The sequence below is a fragment of the Ostrea edulis genome, chromosome 1 (assembly GCF_947568905.1).
Source record: "Ostrea edulis chromosome 1, xbOstEdul1.1, whole genome shotgun sequence".
In the NCBI taxonomy this organism is placed as follows: domain Eukaryota; kingdom Metazoa; phylum Mollusca; class Bivalvia; order Ostreida; family Ostreidae; genus Ostrea; species Ostrea edulis.
Genome location: NC_079164.1, coordinates 28,760,152 through 28,773,279, shown reverse-complemented (window position 1 = coordinate 28,773,279; position 13,128 = coordinate 28,760,152). Strand labels below are relative to the sequence as shown.

Genomic DNA, 13,128 nt, shown 5'->3' with positions numbered 1-13,128 from the left:
AGTAGAAGATTCATTAATCCTTTATTGAAAGTGATATTAACTATTTCGATATGAACAAGGCTTCCATATTCTATTGACTTGCACAAATTGTTTTCATGTAGTTTATCTAATATTTTTACAATGGAACTATAAACATTTAAGAGTGTCCATTGTTTTATCAATTTGATAACCATAATGCACAAACCTTTCGAAGTCACCCTTTCTTAAAGTATTGCTGGTTGATTTTTTGGGGGAATTTTTAAAAAAATTAATCTGAATATACATAATAGAACTCTATACACATTCATGTAGTACTTGTGGACTACACAGAAATGGGAAATCTATGAACTTTTAGCCCCAGGGAAAAAATCGTATTTACTACAACAATTTTCTACGCTATATTTATTTTTATATCGTGCACATGATTTACCATTCATCATAAATCACATTTCAATAAAATGATCTTTATTGAATTCAAATGGTTTAAAAAGAATTAAATCAATGATTGCAGAAATGGTTGGACTTTCAGTCATGACAAGTTAATCAATGTAGTGCTACAACAATATAAGTTTAACTTGTCCAAATCAAAATGTAAGGTCAAGGTAATATGGAAGGTTAAGGTAACTGAAAATGTAAGAAATACAATTTTGCCTGCATGAATAAATGTTCCACTAGAAAGTGTTTTGGGGGTTAAAACCCAGTCCTATCAGACCCAATAATTATGTGTGTCCAGGGACAGAGAGTCTTAGAAGCCTTAAGGTTCTGCTTGTAGAGGACACAAACACCATGATAAATAATTTGGCTCCAATCCATAACAAAGAAAGTGACAGTTTCCATGTCAGACATCCAAATGATTATACATCTCTTACCATTTTGAATCTTTTGTGCTGATGATCAAGGCTCTGAAGTAAACTCTCAACTGCTTTTATAGCAATCCAGTGATTCAATTCATCACATGCTGGTGTCTGCTTGAAGTAAATAACCTTGCATGGATCATAAACAATACAAAATCAGGCCCAAAGGAAGAATGATACGACCATTAATTGGATTATCTTCTACATAATGAGTGATAACTTACTGATGCTACCATACAGTGTAACTAAATAACTGCATTCTTTTTATGGTGCCCTCTGACATGTATTTAGTACCCTTGAGTCAGGATTCATGTATCCTTAACATTGTCTATTCAGAATAAATAGATTTTCAGGATCACCATCATTACTCTGAACAAATGAGACTTGCTGAATTTGAGGAATAATAAAATATGTCACAACAGGTGATAAATTCTTCATTTCATTTATGTAAATACTAATTAATTATGAATACTCAATCAAAAAGCAGTATGTGTAGAATTTTCTATTTTAAAGGCTTTAACCAAATCAAAATTATTTCTTCATCAAAATGTGTAACACTGAACAGTATGAGAAATGTTTGTCTTTTTAGTTCTTCTGAAGCTGAATTACATATGTATGTATCAGCTTTTACTTTTTTTGTTTGATAAGATCACAGGCGTTTCGACCATCTTTACTTGTCAAGAACTTTATTCATCATTTCAGAATTCCTAAGCCCATAACTGAATTCCAAGTTCTAACTATCTGCCATTACACTGGTATTCAGAAAACGCATCCTATTACTATATTTTTGTCAATACTTTGCAATACACTGAAATACCAGTAGTATCAGGCATCCGTACTACTTCATCAAGCAGTGTGGGAATGTACTCCTCCAGACCTGTACAGTAGTCTGCTGAGTCAACGCATAGTGACCAATTCAAATTTGTCAACTGTCAATTCCGTGAATTAATCCCCAAGGTAATCATGATATGATTTTAATCAACCCACACAAAACCACATGGGCACTTGAAAATATACTAAATGTGCATGCCAGGAGGATAATAACAAAAACTGTCAATGCGGGAAATTGTAGTGTGTATGCTGAATGCAGAATCTTTGTAAGCAGAAACAAGGCTCTCCATTGTGTTCAATTATTCTTTATCAATTAACACCCAGCTGTTACAAAGTCAATGAGTACCACTGAATGAACCATTATCATACATGCAAAAATTTCATTGTGTTGTGGACAATGGCATAATCACCATTATTATAAATATTGATCAATTAAGTCTAGTTCAATTCTCCATGGGCCATAACTCTTGTTTGTCTCATGTGGCTTCTATAGTTTTACTGATCTCTTAGATATTGGACTTTTATCCTAGCCCTGAAGAAGCAACGAAAAATTTATGAAAAGTTCTATAAAGCATACTTGACACAATTTCAAGAATTTGAGAATGATCACATCAATTTCAATGTCATAGTACATAATTTGGAATGAATGTGACATCATAATGAGGGCCAATTAAGCAAGTAATGATGATTCATGGATTTTCTACTTGTATGCAACAAATTTAAAGTTTTGAATTAAGGTCGAATTACACCATTCATGAATCTCTTTCTGCATTAACCAAACAATGTACTTAATTATGGATTAACTTTTCCATTGTGTGCAAGTGTACACTGTTCTTGGTTGCATGACCTGTAAGAGTTGTTTTTTATGATCATCTAAAAGAAATTTAATTTAAAGATTTCCTGGGCATGTATGACTAACTGATAAAGGTTATTTTGACAACTGAAGAGTTCAAATTTATTTCAACACTTACTGATTGGTTGTTTTAATCTACAAATTTAGATATATTATAATGAAGTTTTATTGATGAGTTTCTTGCATAATGAACAAGTGAAAATAACGAACAATGATCATCTCATAAATCCTATACCCCCCCCCCCCCCCAACGTTATTCTTTACCGTTACTGTATTGTTGGGTATTTTGCTTCCTGACATTTTATAAACAAACTGCGTAAAATTGACATTTCTTGTGATGTCACAAATGGCGTAGGAAAACATAGCACAATAATTAAAATTTATGTAATGGGTGATATCCACTGGATAAAAGAGTAAATATGTGATAAAAATAAAACACTTATTCCTTAATTATATCATATATAATACGTCAAATAGAATACATGTACTTATTCCTTAATTCTATCTTATATAATACAAATAGAATACTTATTTCTTATTATATCATATATATTAAATACAGACCACCGCAGTGGTCTAGAGGTTAGAGCATTCGCCCCGCATGCGGAAGGCCGGGGTTTGAATCCCGGCCACGATAGACCTAAGTCGTTAAAACAGGTAGTGACAGTTCCATCGCCAAACGCTCGGCATCAAATGTGAATGTCACTGGTACTTGGAGATGACCTTAAAAACAGATGTCCCGTGTCACAGTAGGTGTGGCACGCTAAAGAACCCTCACTGCGCAATGGCCTTAAGCGCCAAGCAAAGGCCTAAATTTCAAGTCCTTCCCCGGTTTTGGTGACGTCTCGATCCATTGAGTGAATTAAATTCTCGAGTGAGACATTAAACAAAATACAATCAATCAATCTTTAAGTTATATATTGTAATACAAATAGAATACTTATTCCTTAATCTATTGCAAGTTAATTAGTTTAATTTTTAAACATAAGTTTTTAAGTTGATCACTTGTATGTCACATTTTATATAAGAATTATAAACAATAGAACATCTGACAAAACATTGGTATGACCTACATTATAAACTAAACCCATTCTCTGTTTTGTTCAATGAAAGGAACAGGTGCTGGAATGATCTGAACAGCCTGGTGGATTGAGAGATATTAATAAACAATATTGATTTGTTTGACCCACTGTCAACTTCAATTGATCTCTAAAAATATGATACAGTATGTAATACAGAAAAAACCTTGTAATTGTGTACATCAGGGCAGTGAAACCTATATGGATGCATAAATCAGTCACTTAGTTTTTTGTGTGTTTCTGTCAATGAATTAGTACTTTTAATTCTGAAAGCATGGATTCACTGGAAACATCAAGTTTGTACTTAAAGCTTGTTTAACTGTTTTATGAAATATCAAATATGGGATAATTTTTCTTCTCTTAACAGTTAACAATTGCCAGAGTTTAACATTTCTTCTCTAAATTGTCTTATTTTGATGTGACTTATAGTTCTATTGATAGTTTGACATTGCATTATAATGTTCCTTATTTTTTTCGTAGCCATGGCAATATTCTGGAAGGACATTCACCAGATCTTATACCCTGATCCAGAACTCACCAGGTTACCTCCAGTTGTCATTCCACAGTGCACATGGAAATACTTTGATAGAACTTGTGAAAAGGTCTGGTCAGAGCAAGTCATTTTACCATGGATACAAGAAATGCAAGGTATGGTATCATGGGACAACATATATAAATCAGATCTATATTTGGTCCAAACATCAGAAAACTTAATTTTTCCTTTCAAAATTGTGAAAATTCATTTTGCCACTTTCATTTCTCAGTTGACAATATCTACAACCAATTCCTTGTAATATGACATTAACAAGAGTTGACTGAAGACAACATAGCTTGCCGGGAAGCAGGACTCTAGTCTCTACTTAACCTATCTCTTTTAGTTCAAAAGGTTTAAGTTTTTAAAGAAAAGGTCAAAGTCAAAGGTCACAAGTCTTGATATCATATCAAAGGCCTTGTCATGAGGCACCTAAATTTGAAATATCAAAGCCCTATCCCAATTGCTTTACAAGATATAGACCAGGTAAATGGCTTTGAAAAGTACGTTAAAGTCCAAGGTGAAGGTCAAATTAAGGTCAAAAGTTTTGGTACCAAAGAAAGGTCTCTTCATGAGGTGTATATACACACACACACCCAAATACATACACATGCACACACGTATATATTTATATATATATATATATATATAAAGCACTAAAATCCAACAACACTCAACATCCAAAGTGTCAGATCTAATGGTAGATACAAGGTCAAATAAATAAGGATATAAAATGCACTAAAAATGACCAACAACACCAATAACAGTGAATTGTCAAATTTTCCTCAGGACGATAGAATATTTGCATACAAAAGAAAACTAAATAGATAAGGAAACTAAAACTACAACTAAATTACAAAAGCTGATAACAAAACATCTACATTTTAAAATTATAAAGTGTAATATATGTGGCAATAGAAAAGTCTGTTCTAATAGAGAGTCAAGACAGATCTGAACTAATCAGTCCTACGCTGGATCAAGTCTATGTATCTAAGGTGTAACATGCATCATAGTTTGATTCATTCCAGTTTCATTCATTTTATTGACATTTTCATGGTACATATTGAAAATCACATTTTACTTGCAAGGAAATTATTCATGTGTAATTTTGTGAGACTATAATAATTTGCTAGAATTTAGTTCTCAAAAATAAAGTTTTTATATACAGCTAGGAGACGTCAGCAATAAATATTAATTGGTGAACTAATATGTCACTGCATTAAATTGACGTACCTCACAAAAATAAGGTCTCACGAAATAAAAGTGATCTACGGTAGCCATATATATAATAATAATAAACGAGACAAGAATCACCATAGAAAAATAAACATATAGAGTTAAATCATTTACATATTCTTTTTAGACATTCAGTAAATTTACATTCCATTGTATTTTTCTCATGAAACTACAATGCAAACTTTGTATTTTAGTTTACAATAAAACTAAGAGTATTCTTGTTCCTGACTTATCCAGAAAAAAGGGGGGATAAACACTGCACTGACACTTGGCTCTTCTTGTTACACAACTAGATAAAACCAGTATCGATCAGGCAAGCTGAGCCAGCTGTTGCTTTTCTGTCAATTCACACAAATTTCAAAGTACATGTATTACAGCATTTTATTGAGGAAATGTATATAAAAGCATCAAATAATTCAATTTTTTCCTACAGTGCAAATAACATCAATCATTGTGCAAACAAATTATTGGAACACATTGACACGCAAACAAATTATCAGCACACATTGACACACAAACAAATAAGCGAACACATTGACACACAAACAAATTATCGGAACACACAGACACGTAAACAAATTATCAGAACGCGTTGACATGTGTTATTCAATTTTTCTACACAGGTCTGTGCTATTAGCTTAACAGATGTAAAAAAAATTATCTATCTTTTACATCTATCTTGATGATGAGTAGTATATGAACAACTCTCTCTCTCTCCCTCTCACACACACATAAACACATGTTGCACAGCACAGAGATTGCAATGAACAAAATTTTAAATAAATATAATTGCTCTAAGTGAAGAAGTACAGAAAAATTCACTAGATACAATGACCCACTTCCACCCCACCAAGGGTTGAACTCACAACCTGTGGTTCCAAATCTCCCAGCCCAGTGCGCTAGACCACTAGACCATTTGTGCAAGTGTTAAAATTTGCGTGAAAGGAAAGGAGAAAATGCAACGGACCAGACCAGGATTCGAACCCCGGCCCCCTGAATCTCTAGTCAGGTGCTCTACCAACTGAGCTATTTGGCCACCGGCGATCAAACCCAGCTGACTGCTACATTTGCTTTTGACGATGATGGAATTTTCTCCACACTGTCATACACTACATGGTCATTGAGAGTGGAAATGGAATAGTCATAATTTGCAGTAAATTTAAGAGGATCATACAAGTTACACACTATATTTGAAATATTCTATATAAAGCAGATTCAGGGTGAGTTGATTAGTTGAACCCCAGGTAGGGTCAGACTAAGTATCTGTTTATAGTGAATTTCTCTGTATTCAATTATGTCTGTTATGTTTATTTAAAAGTTCATTGCAATCACTGTGCTTTATATGAAATATTTCAAATGTAGTGTGTATCTTGTATGATCCTCTTAAATTTACGTCAAATGACTGTATACCGATTGCATTCTCAAAGACCGTGTAGCATACAACAACATGGCAAGAATTCCATTTTAATTAAAAACAAGTTTTAAGACGAGTGGTCTAGCTCACTGGTCATGTGTTAGGGGATGTAGTTCCGCAGGCCATGAGTTCTACATTGGGTAAGGGTTGAAGTAGGTATCTGAAAATAGTAAATTTCTCTGTGATATATATATATATATATGATAAGCTTATGATAGAGTAAACATGGCTTAAAAAAATTAAAAAGTCATTTTAAGGGGCCAAATAAGATAATACTTGAGTTATATATAGCACTGCAGTAATGCAATGTGTGAAAAGATAGATAACTCTTGCATAATTGATAGTCATGCAGACAGTTGTCTTTTTCATTCTGAACTTACAACTTGAGTTAATGTTCTTTTGATAATTTTCTCACACAATCAGAAATATTTAAGGCCACCTTTTAGCTCTTGAGACAAGAACATATCACAGTGTGCCAATGCATATCTACTTAGAATTTCTGTAAACTTGTTGCTCTCTAGATCAATCACTAAGTGATGTCATATTGGCTGAATTTAAAGGGGACTAAATTTTCACTCGCAAGTCAGATTAAATGTCAAATCACAGATTTAAAATCAGGTGAGATCATTTCCTAGTGTACAATAGGGTTAAAATTTTAGATGATAGTGCATGTTTATTATAATTCAAATTTTGCCGTTCTCCAGACAAATCAGGAAGGGCCCTGCAATAAATCTAAAATCTTTTAAAGCATCTGTCTGCCTAATCCAAGCATTATGTATAAATTTTACAAAAATATTCCCAAGGAAACTGAAGTTATCATGTGCTATAGAAGTGCTGATAGACGTGGGCAGTCAGATGGACAGAGTGAATACTATTATCGGAATTCAAGCACTACATAGAAGTGCTGATAGACGGACAGTCAGATGGACAGAGTGAATACTATTATCGGAATTCAAGCACTACATAGAAGTGCTGATAGACGTGGGCAGTCAGATGGACAGAGTGAATTCAAGCACTACATAGAAGTGCTGATAGGCGGACAGTCAGATGGACAGAGTGAATACTATTATCGGAATTCAAGCATTACATTTCAATTCTATGAAAATTTTCTCAAGTAATTTCAAGTTGTTGCATGCCATAGAAAGTGCTAATATCTTACTAATATTAAAAAATTCTAAGTCCAATAACTCCATAGTAAAACAAGATGTGTTTGTAAAACACAAATAACCCCAATCATGGCCAATTCCAAAGATGGCCAAGGTCACAAGGACAAAGATCTTGGTACCAGTAGAAAGATCTTGTCACAAGAAATGCTAATGTGTAATATGAAAGCTCTAATATCTACAGTTTAGAAGTTATGACCAATGTAAAATCTTTCTAAAGTAGGTCAAATGCCAAGGTCAAAAGCTTTAGTACCAACAGAAAGGTCTCATCACAAGGAATACTCATGTCAAATATCAAAGCTCTAGCACTCACTGTTCAAAAGTTATTAGCAAGGTTAATGTTTTTAAAAAGTAGGAAAAATTCTAAGGTCACAGGGTCAAAAATGTTGGTACCCATGGAAAGGTCTTGTCACAAGGAATACTCATGTGAAATATCAAAGCTCTAGCACTTACTGTTTATAAGTTATTAGCAAGGTTAAAGTAATTCAGACAGAATTACAGTCTGAAAATGACAGAACAAAAACAACATGCCCCCCCCCCCCCCCATAATTTTTTATTAATTAATACACTGAAACCTGTCTAATCCAACATGTACAGGGAGTCAAACTTTTTGTGGAATGCAAAGTGTGTCAGATTTCACATTGAACAAAAATATGAAAATATGAATTTCAGAATGAAAACAAGGGTCCATTGAACAAATTGCACAGGTGTTGGATTAGACAGTTTTCTCTGCATTTCCTATTTCACAGCTGAATGGAAATTGATGACAGACAAACAAACCAGTAGATTATCACTGACACTCACACAAATCAAAGACAACAGAACATCAAAAACTAGGATATTTTTGTACCATTCCCCACTTCAAAAGTCAATACTTTATACTTTAAACTAAAGATTGCCACCCTTAGCTGTGAAAGCCATATTAACATGCAAATGATATACAGAGATATTTGGTTTTCATTTTAATGCCCTGTTTGACAAACACAATTTGCCACTTCAAGTTATACAAGTTACTTCCTATGCATTCTACAATAACAGCAATTAGACAGTCCCTGCATTAACTAGGACAATATATTCAGCAAAAAAGAACACTGCACAGTTCCTGAATTAACTATAGGACAAAATACTCAGCAAAAGAGGACAAGGATATACTTTTTAGAATTAAACAGTGCCTAAATCAACTAAAACAAAATACTCAACAAGAGTAAACAAGGGCATCCTTAACTAAACAGTCCTTGAATTAACTAGGACAATACTGTATAAGTGAAATTTTTAGCGAGACACAAATTTTGCAATTTCCCCCCAAAAATGGGTATAAATATTAGCGAGAGCTGATTTTAGCAACTTTATAATTTCAGGAAAGGTAACTATTACTTCAGATATGGAATAAATTGTTCGCGATATTCAAATTTAGCGACCTCATCACTCTCGCTAATAATGCCAAAATTAAATCCTCGCTAAAAATTCTGCTTATACGGTATGTTCAGCAAAAAAGAAGGATATCAGTTATCACAGTCCCTGAATTAGTGAGGCAAATTAATATTCAGCAAAAGAGAACATGAATATCAGTAATTAGATTGAACTATCTAGGGCAAACTATACTCAGCAACTGAGAACAAGGATACCAGTAATTACACAGTCACTGCATTGAATTTTTCACTCATTTGGGAATGTCTCTGAATTAAGGCCCACTGTAAGCCACAGAATGGACTTTGTTACTTTCACAACAGATGTACTGACTGATGATGTAGTCAATAGGGAGCTGTTTATAGCAGGCAGTGTCAGTCTGTAGGCCTAGATGATCAATGGACAAATATGTTGATGACCACCGAGAAACAATGCAGAAAGATTACATGAAGATGAGATAAAACAAGGACCTGTGATCTCTTACTACATTCTGTATCAAATTTCTGTCTCAAGTTGTTTTTGAATTAACATTTGCCATCAAATTTGGATGGAGGGTATGTGATTGGAGATGGATCTAGATAAGTTATTGAACTTCAAGGCTAATCCAGAATTTATTTGGTGGTGGGTATATAAATGGTATCTAGCTCTCCCTCTAATAGTGCATTTCACAGGGGTGGGTGGGGAGGGGTGCAAATAAAGATATTGGTAAATGTCTACTCTCTTTGATAGTGTATTCTAAATTCTATTTTAAGAAATGCTTTTTATATTTTCAACAATGCCATATGGAGGATCAACAAAGTTGGATATACTGGCCTTATAACACATGTATTTAAAAAGAGCACAAGCAAACCTTGTGATATGGCCAACAGTGTATTCAAGTTGAATTGGGTAGACTACAACAGAAAGCCCTAATATTCATTATACACAACTCTGTTTACTGATCACCAGTAGATTTTGTTTTCCTCTTGAGAGAAATAAACCAAACGCATTCAGATATCCAATTCCACAAACATCAAATTCATAGTAATCAGTTCTGCAGCTCCAGGAATGACCCTCGAAACAGAGTATATGAAATAATTTTTGCCTACACTTGTGAAATATTCCTACTTTGGTAGGACTATCCCCAGAATTATCTACATGTAATCACCTCCTTAATGGGAGAACCAAGATTGACGTCCAACACCAAATGCCCTCTCTCTCCTGAGGAATCAAGACACCATTATTTGTGTTGGCTCTTCATCTAGTAGTCAAAAGCTGTGACAATCTGCAGTCACACTGGACAAATATGACTTGCCACTATTGGTTCTGTCACTGACAAATTACGAGCTCACTCCTAAATTCACAACAGTCTGCCTTGTTGACCTTTGAATGTATTACAAAGGACTAAACTGATTGCATGGCCCCATTTCTGTAAATTTACATTACAGAAACCTTGATATGAATCTATTGTGAGCAACAAATCCTAAATGTAGTATACTGTAAACCAACTTTTATTCGTGGCTACTTTATTTTGCGATTCACCAGTAGTAAACTGGTTCGCGGCGAGTAATTATCGTGATCGAGTCTTTTTCGAGCCAGTAACAGACATTCAAGGACTGGTTTGCAATGATGAGGTTCTGGCAAATCTTGCGAAATTTTCTTGCACATGAATAAAAGTTGGTTTACAGTAATGTTATACAAATGTGAATTTCCCACCATTTTCTTTCGAACAGGCCAAAATTTCAGAAAGAGTGGGCATCATGAATACACGAACTACACTGAATCTGTGATAGCTTATGTGAAAATAGCTTTGGTTCATGAATTATAGCTTCCACATTTTCAAAGCATAAATCTCATTGAAATCGACAATTTATACAATATCATTGAGATTTAATTAAAACTCATCAAACTTGTGACATCATTATCTAAAGTAGAAATCAGTACTGGGAACAAGACTTCCCTTTTTAAGCACTGGGTGCATGCACCAGCATTTATTAGGGTTGAACAGTCATCGAATCAACAACCCCTATCGGCTAATGAAGTATTCCAAGCAAATGGGGTTATACAATATATATGCAGGGGCTTCTTCACACCCATTTGTATTTCCGTCGAAATACCAGTGCAGTATCACAGTTTCGTCAAGTACTTATTACTTCTATGATGGTAAGCAAATATTTTGTGACACATGTTAAAACACGTAGCAGAGGATATAAAGATTGCATAGGTTGAAAAAGATCACATGGTTTGGAAGTTTGTAAACAAGTATAGGCTGAGAAATCATCGAACCGAGTAGTCTACCTATGATTTGTATGAAATGGAGTACTAAAGATCACTATTTATAGTCAGATTATATCATCAACTATTGACTGTACATGAAATGAATATGTATTAGATATCTACGCCTGTTGATATGCCACATTATCAGTGTACTGTACATACATGTATTCATTGTATTGATAAAACAAGATGTGTTTGTGAAACACAAATGCCCCCGATAATGGCCAATTCCAAAGATGGCCGAGGTCACAAGGGCAAATATCTTGGTACCAGTAGAAAGATCTTGTCAAAAGAAATGCTCATGTATAATACGAAAGCTCTAATATTTAACATTTAGAAGTTATGACCAATGTAAAAAAAAAATTAAAAGTAAGTTAAACGTCAAGGTCAAAAGGTTTAATACCAACGGAAAGGTCTTGTCACAAGAAACACTCATGTGAAATATCAAAGCTCTATCACTTATTGTTCATAAGTTATTAGCAAGGTTAAAGTTTTCAAAAAGTAGGCCAAACTCCAAGGTCAAGGTCACAGGGTAATGTTGGTACCCATGGAAAGGTCTTGTCACAAGGAATACTCATGTAAAATATCAAAGCTCTATCACTTATTGTTCAAAAGTTATTAGCAATGTTAAAGTTTTCAAAAAGTAGGTCATACTCCAAGGTCAAGGTCACATGGTCAAAAATATTGGTACCCACGGAAAGGTCTTGTCACATGGAACACTCATGTGAAATATCAAAGCTCTATCACTTGCTGTTCAAAAGTTATTAGCAGGGTTAAAGTTTTCAAAAAGTAGGTCATACTCCAAGGTCAAGGTCACGGGGTAAAAAATGTTGGTACCCACGGAAAGGTCTTGTCACAAGGAATACTCATGTGAAATATCAAAGCTCTATCATTTACTGTTCAAAAGTTATTAGCAAGGTTAAAGTTTTCAAAAAGTAGGTCAAACTCCAAGGTCAAAGTCACAGGGTCAAAAATGTTGGTACCCACGGAAAGGTCTTATCACAAGGAATACTCCTGTGAAATATCAAAGCTCTATCACTTACTGTTCAAAAGTTATTAGCAAGGTTAAAGTTTCAGACAGAATTACAGATTTACAGAATTACAGAATGACAGACAGGACAAAAACAATATGAATTTTCATTCAAGATGTGTTCTGTGGTACAGAAATATTTTTACTTGTATCTATGCCTATTAAGCAATCATATGTGGTAGTTTGGGTTTTTACTTTTACTTTTATTTCTGAATTTCGATCTCGATGTAAATTATTCACCTGTTGTATTTGACCACGCTCACTTTATCTTTTAGCCAATAACTTTAATGACAGTTTCTATTGTTTAATTTACTATATAAAGCCATGCAGGGAACAATTCGAGGAAGCCAGACAGCTGGCCTTGCTAGCTACACTTCTCCTTCCATTATTCCTATTTTGGAATTACATTTTGTTCGTATACTTTGCTCATCTTTACTTACTAAATTATTGTATTACCTTTGGGTTGGGAGAATTTCTTGATAGTTTATAAGCTA

At 34.0% G+C, this 13,128-nt stretch overlaps 2 protein-coding genes across 6 annotated transcripts in view; one reads left to right on the top strand and one right to left on the bottom strand.

Annotated features, from left to right (window-relative positions):
* Positions 1 to 13,128, bottom strand: part of LOC125663899 (RAB11-binding protein RELCH homolog) — a 90,398-nt gene that overhangs the window by 18,116 nt on the left and 59,154 nt on the right. Inside the window, exon 26 of one of the 4 annotated variants that reach the window (XR_007365675.2) lies at positions 849 to 944. The exons of 2 other annotated variants lie outside the window; for them this stretch is intronic. Coding sequence is in view for 1 of the 2 variants with exons in the window: in XM_056160741.1 (XP_056016716.1) it covers positions 6,910 to 6,938 (29 nt within the window). In the remaining variant the exon portion in view is untranslated. Of the gene's footprint in view, positions 1 to 848; positions 945 to 5,727; positions 6,939 to 13,128 lie in introns of those variants that run through there. One more of the 4 variants, XM_056160741.1, reaches the window with a different exon arrangement.
* LOC125663903 (uncharacterized) overlaps positions 3,787 to 13,128 on the top strand; it is a 31,467-nt gene continuing 22,125 nt past the window's right edge. For both annotated transcript variants that reach the window (XM_056161102.1, XM_056161054.1), the window contains exons 1-2: positions 3,787 to 3,892; positions 4,077 to 4,244. In XM_056161102.1, the coding sequence (XP_056017077.1) occupies positions 3,871 to 3,892; positions 4,077 to 4,244 (190 nt within the window). In that variant the 5' untranslated portion in view covers positions 3,787 to 3,870. The remainder of the gene's footprint in view (positions 3,893 to 4,076; positions 4,245 to 13,128) is intronic.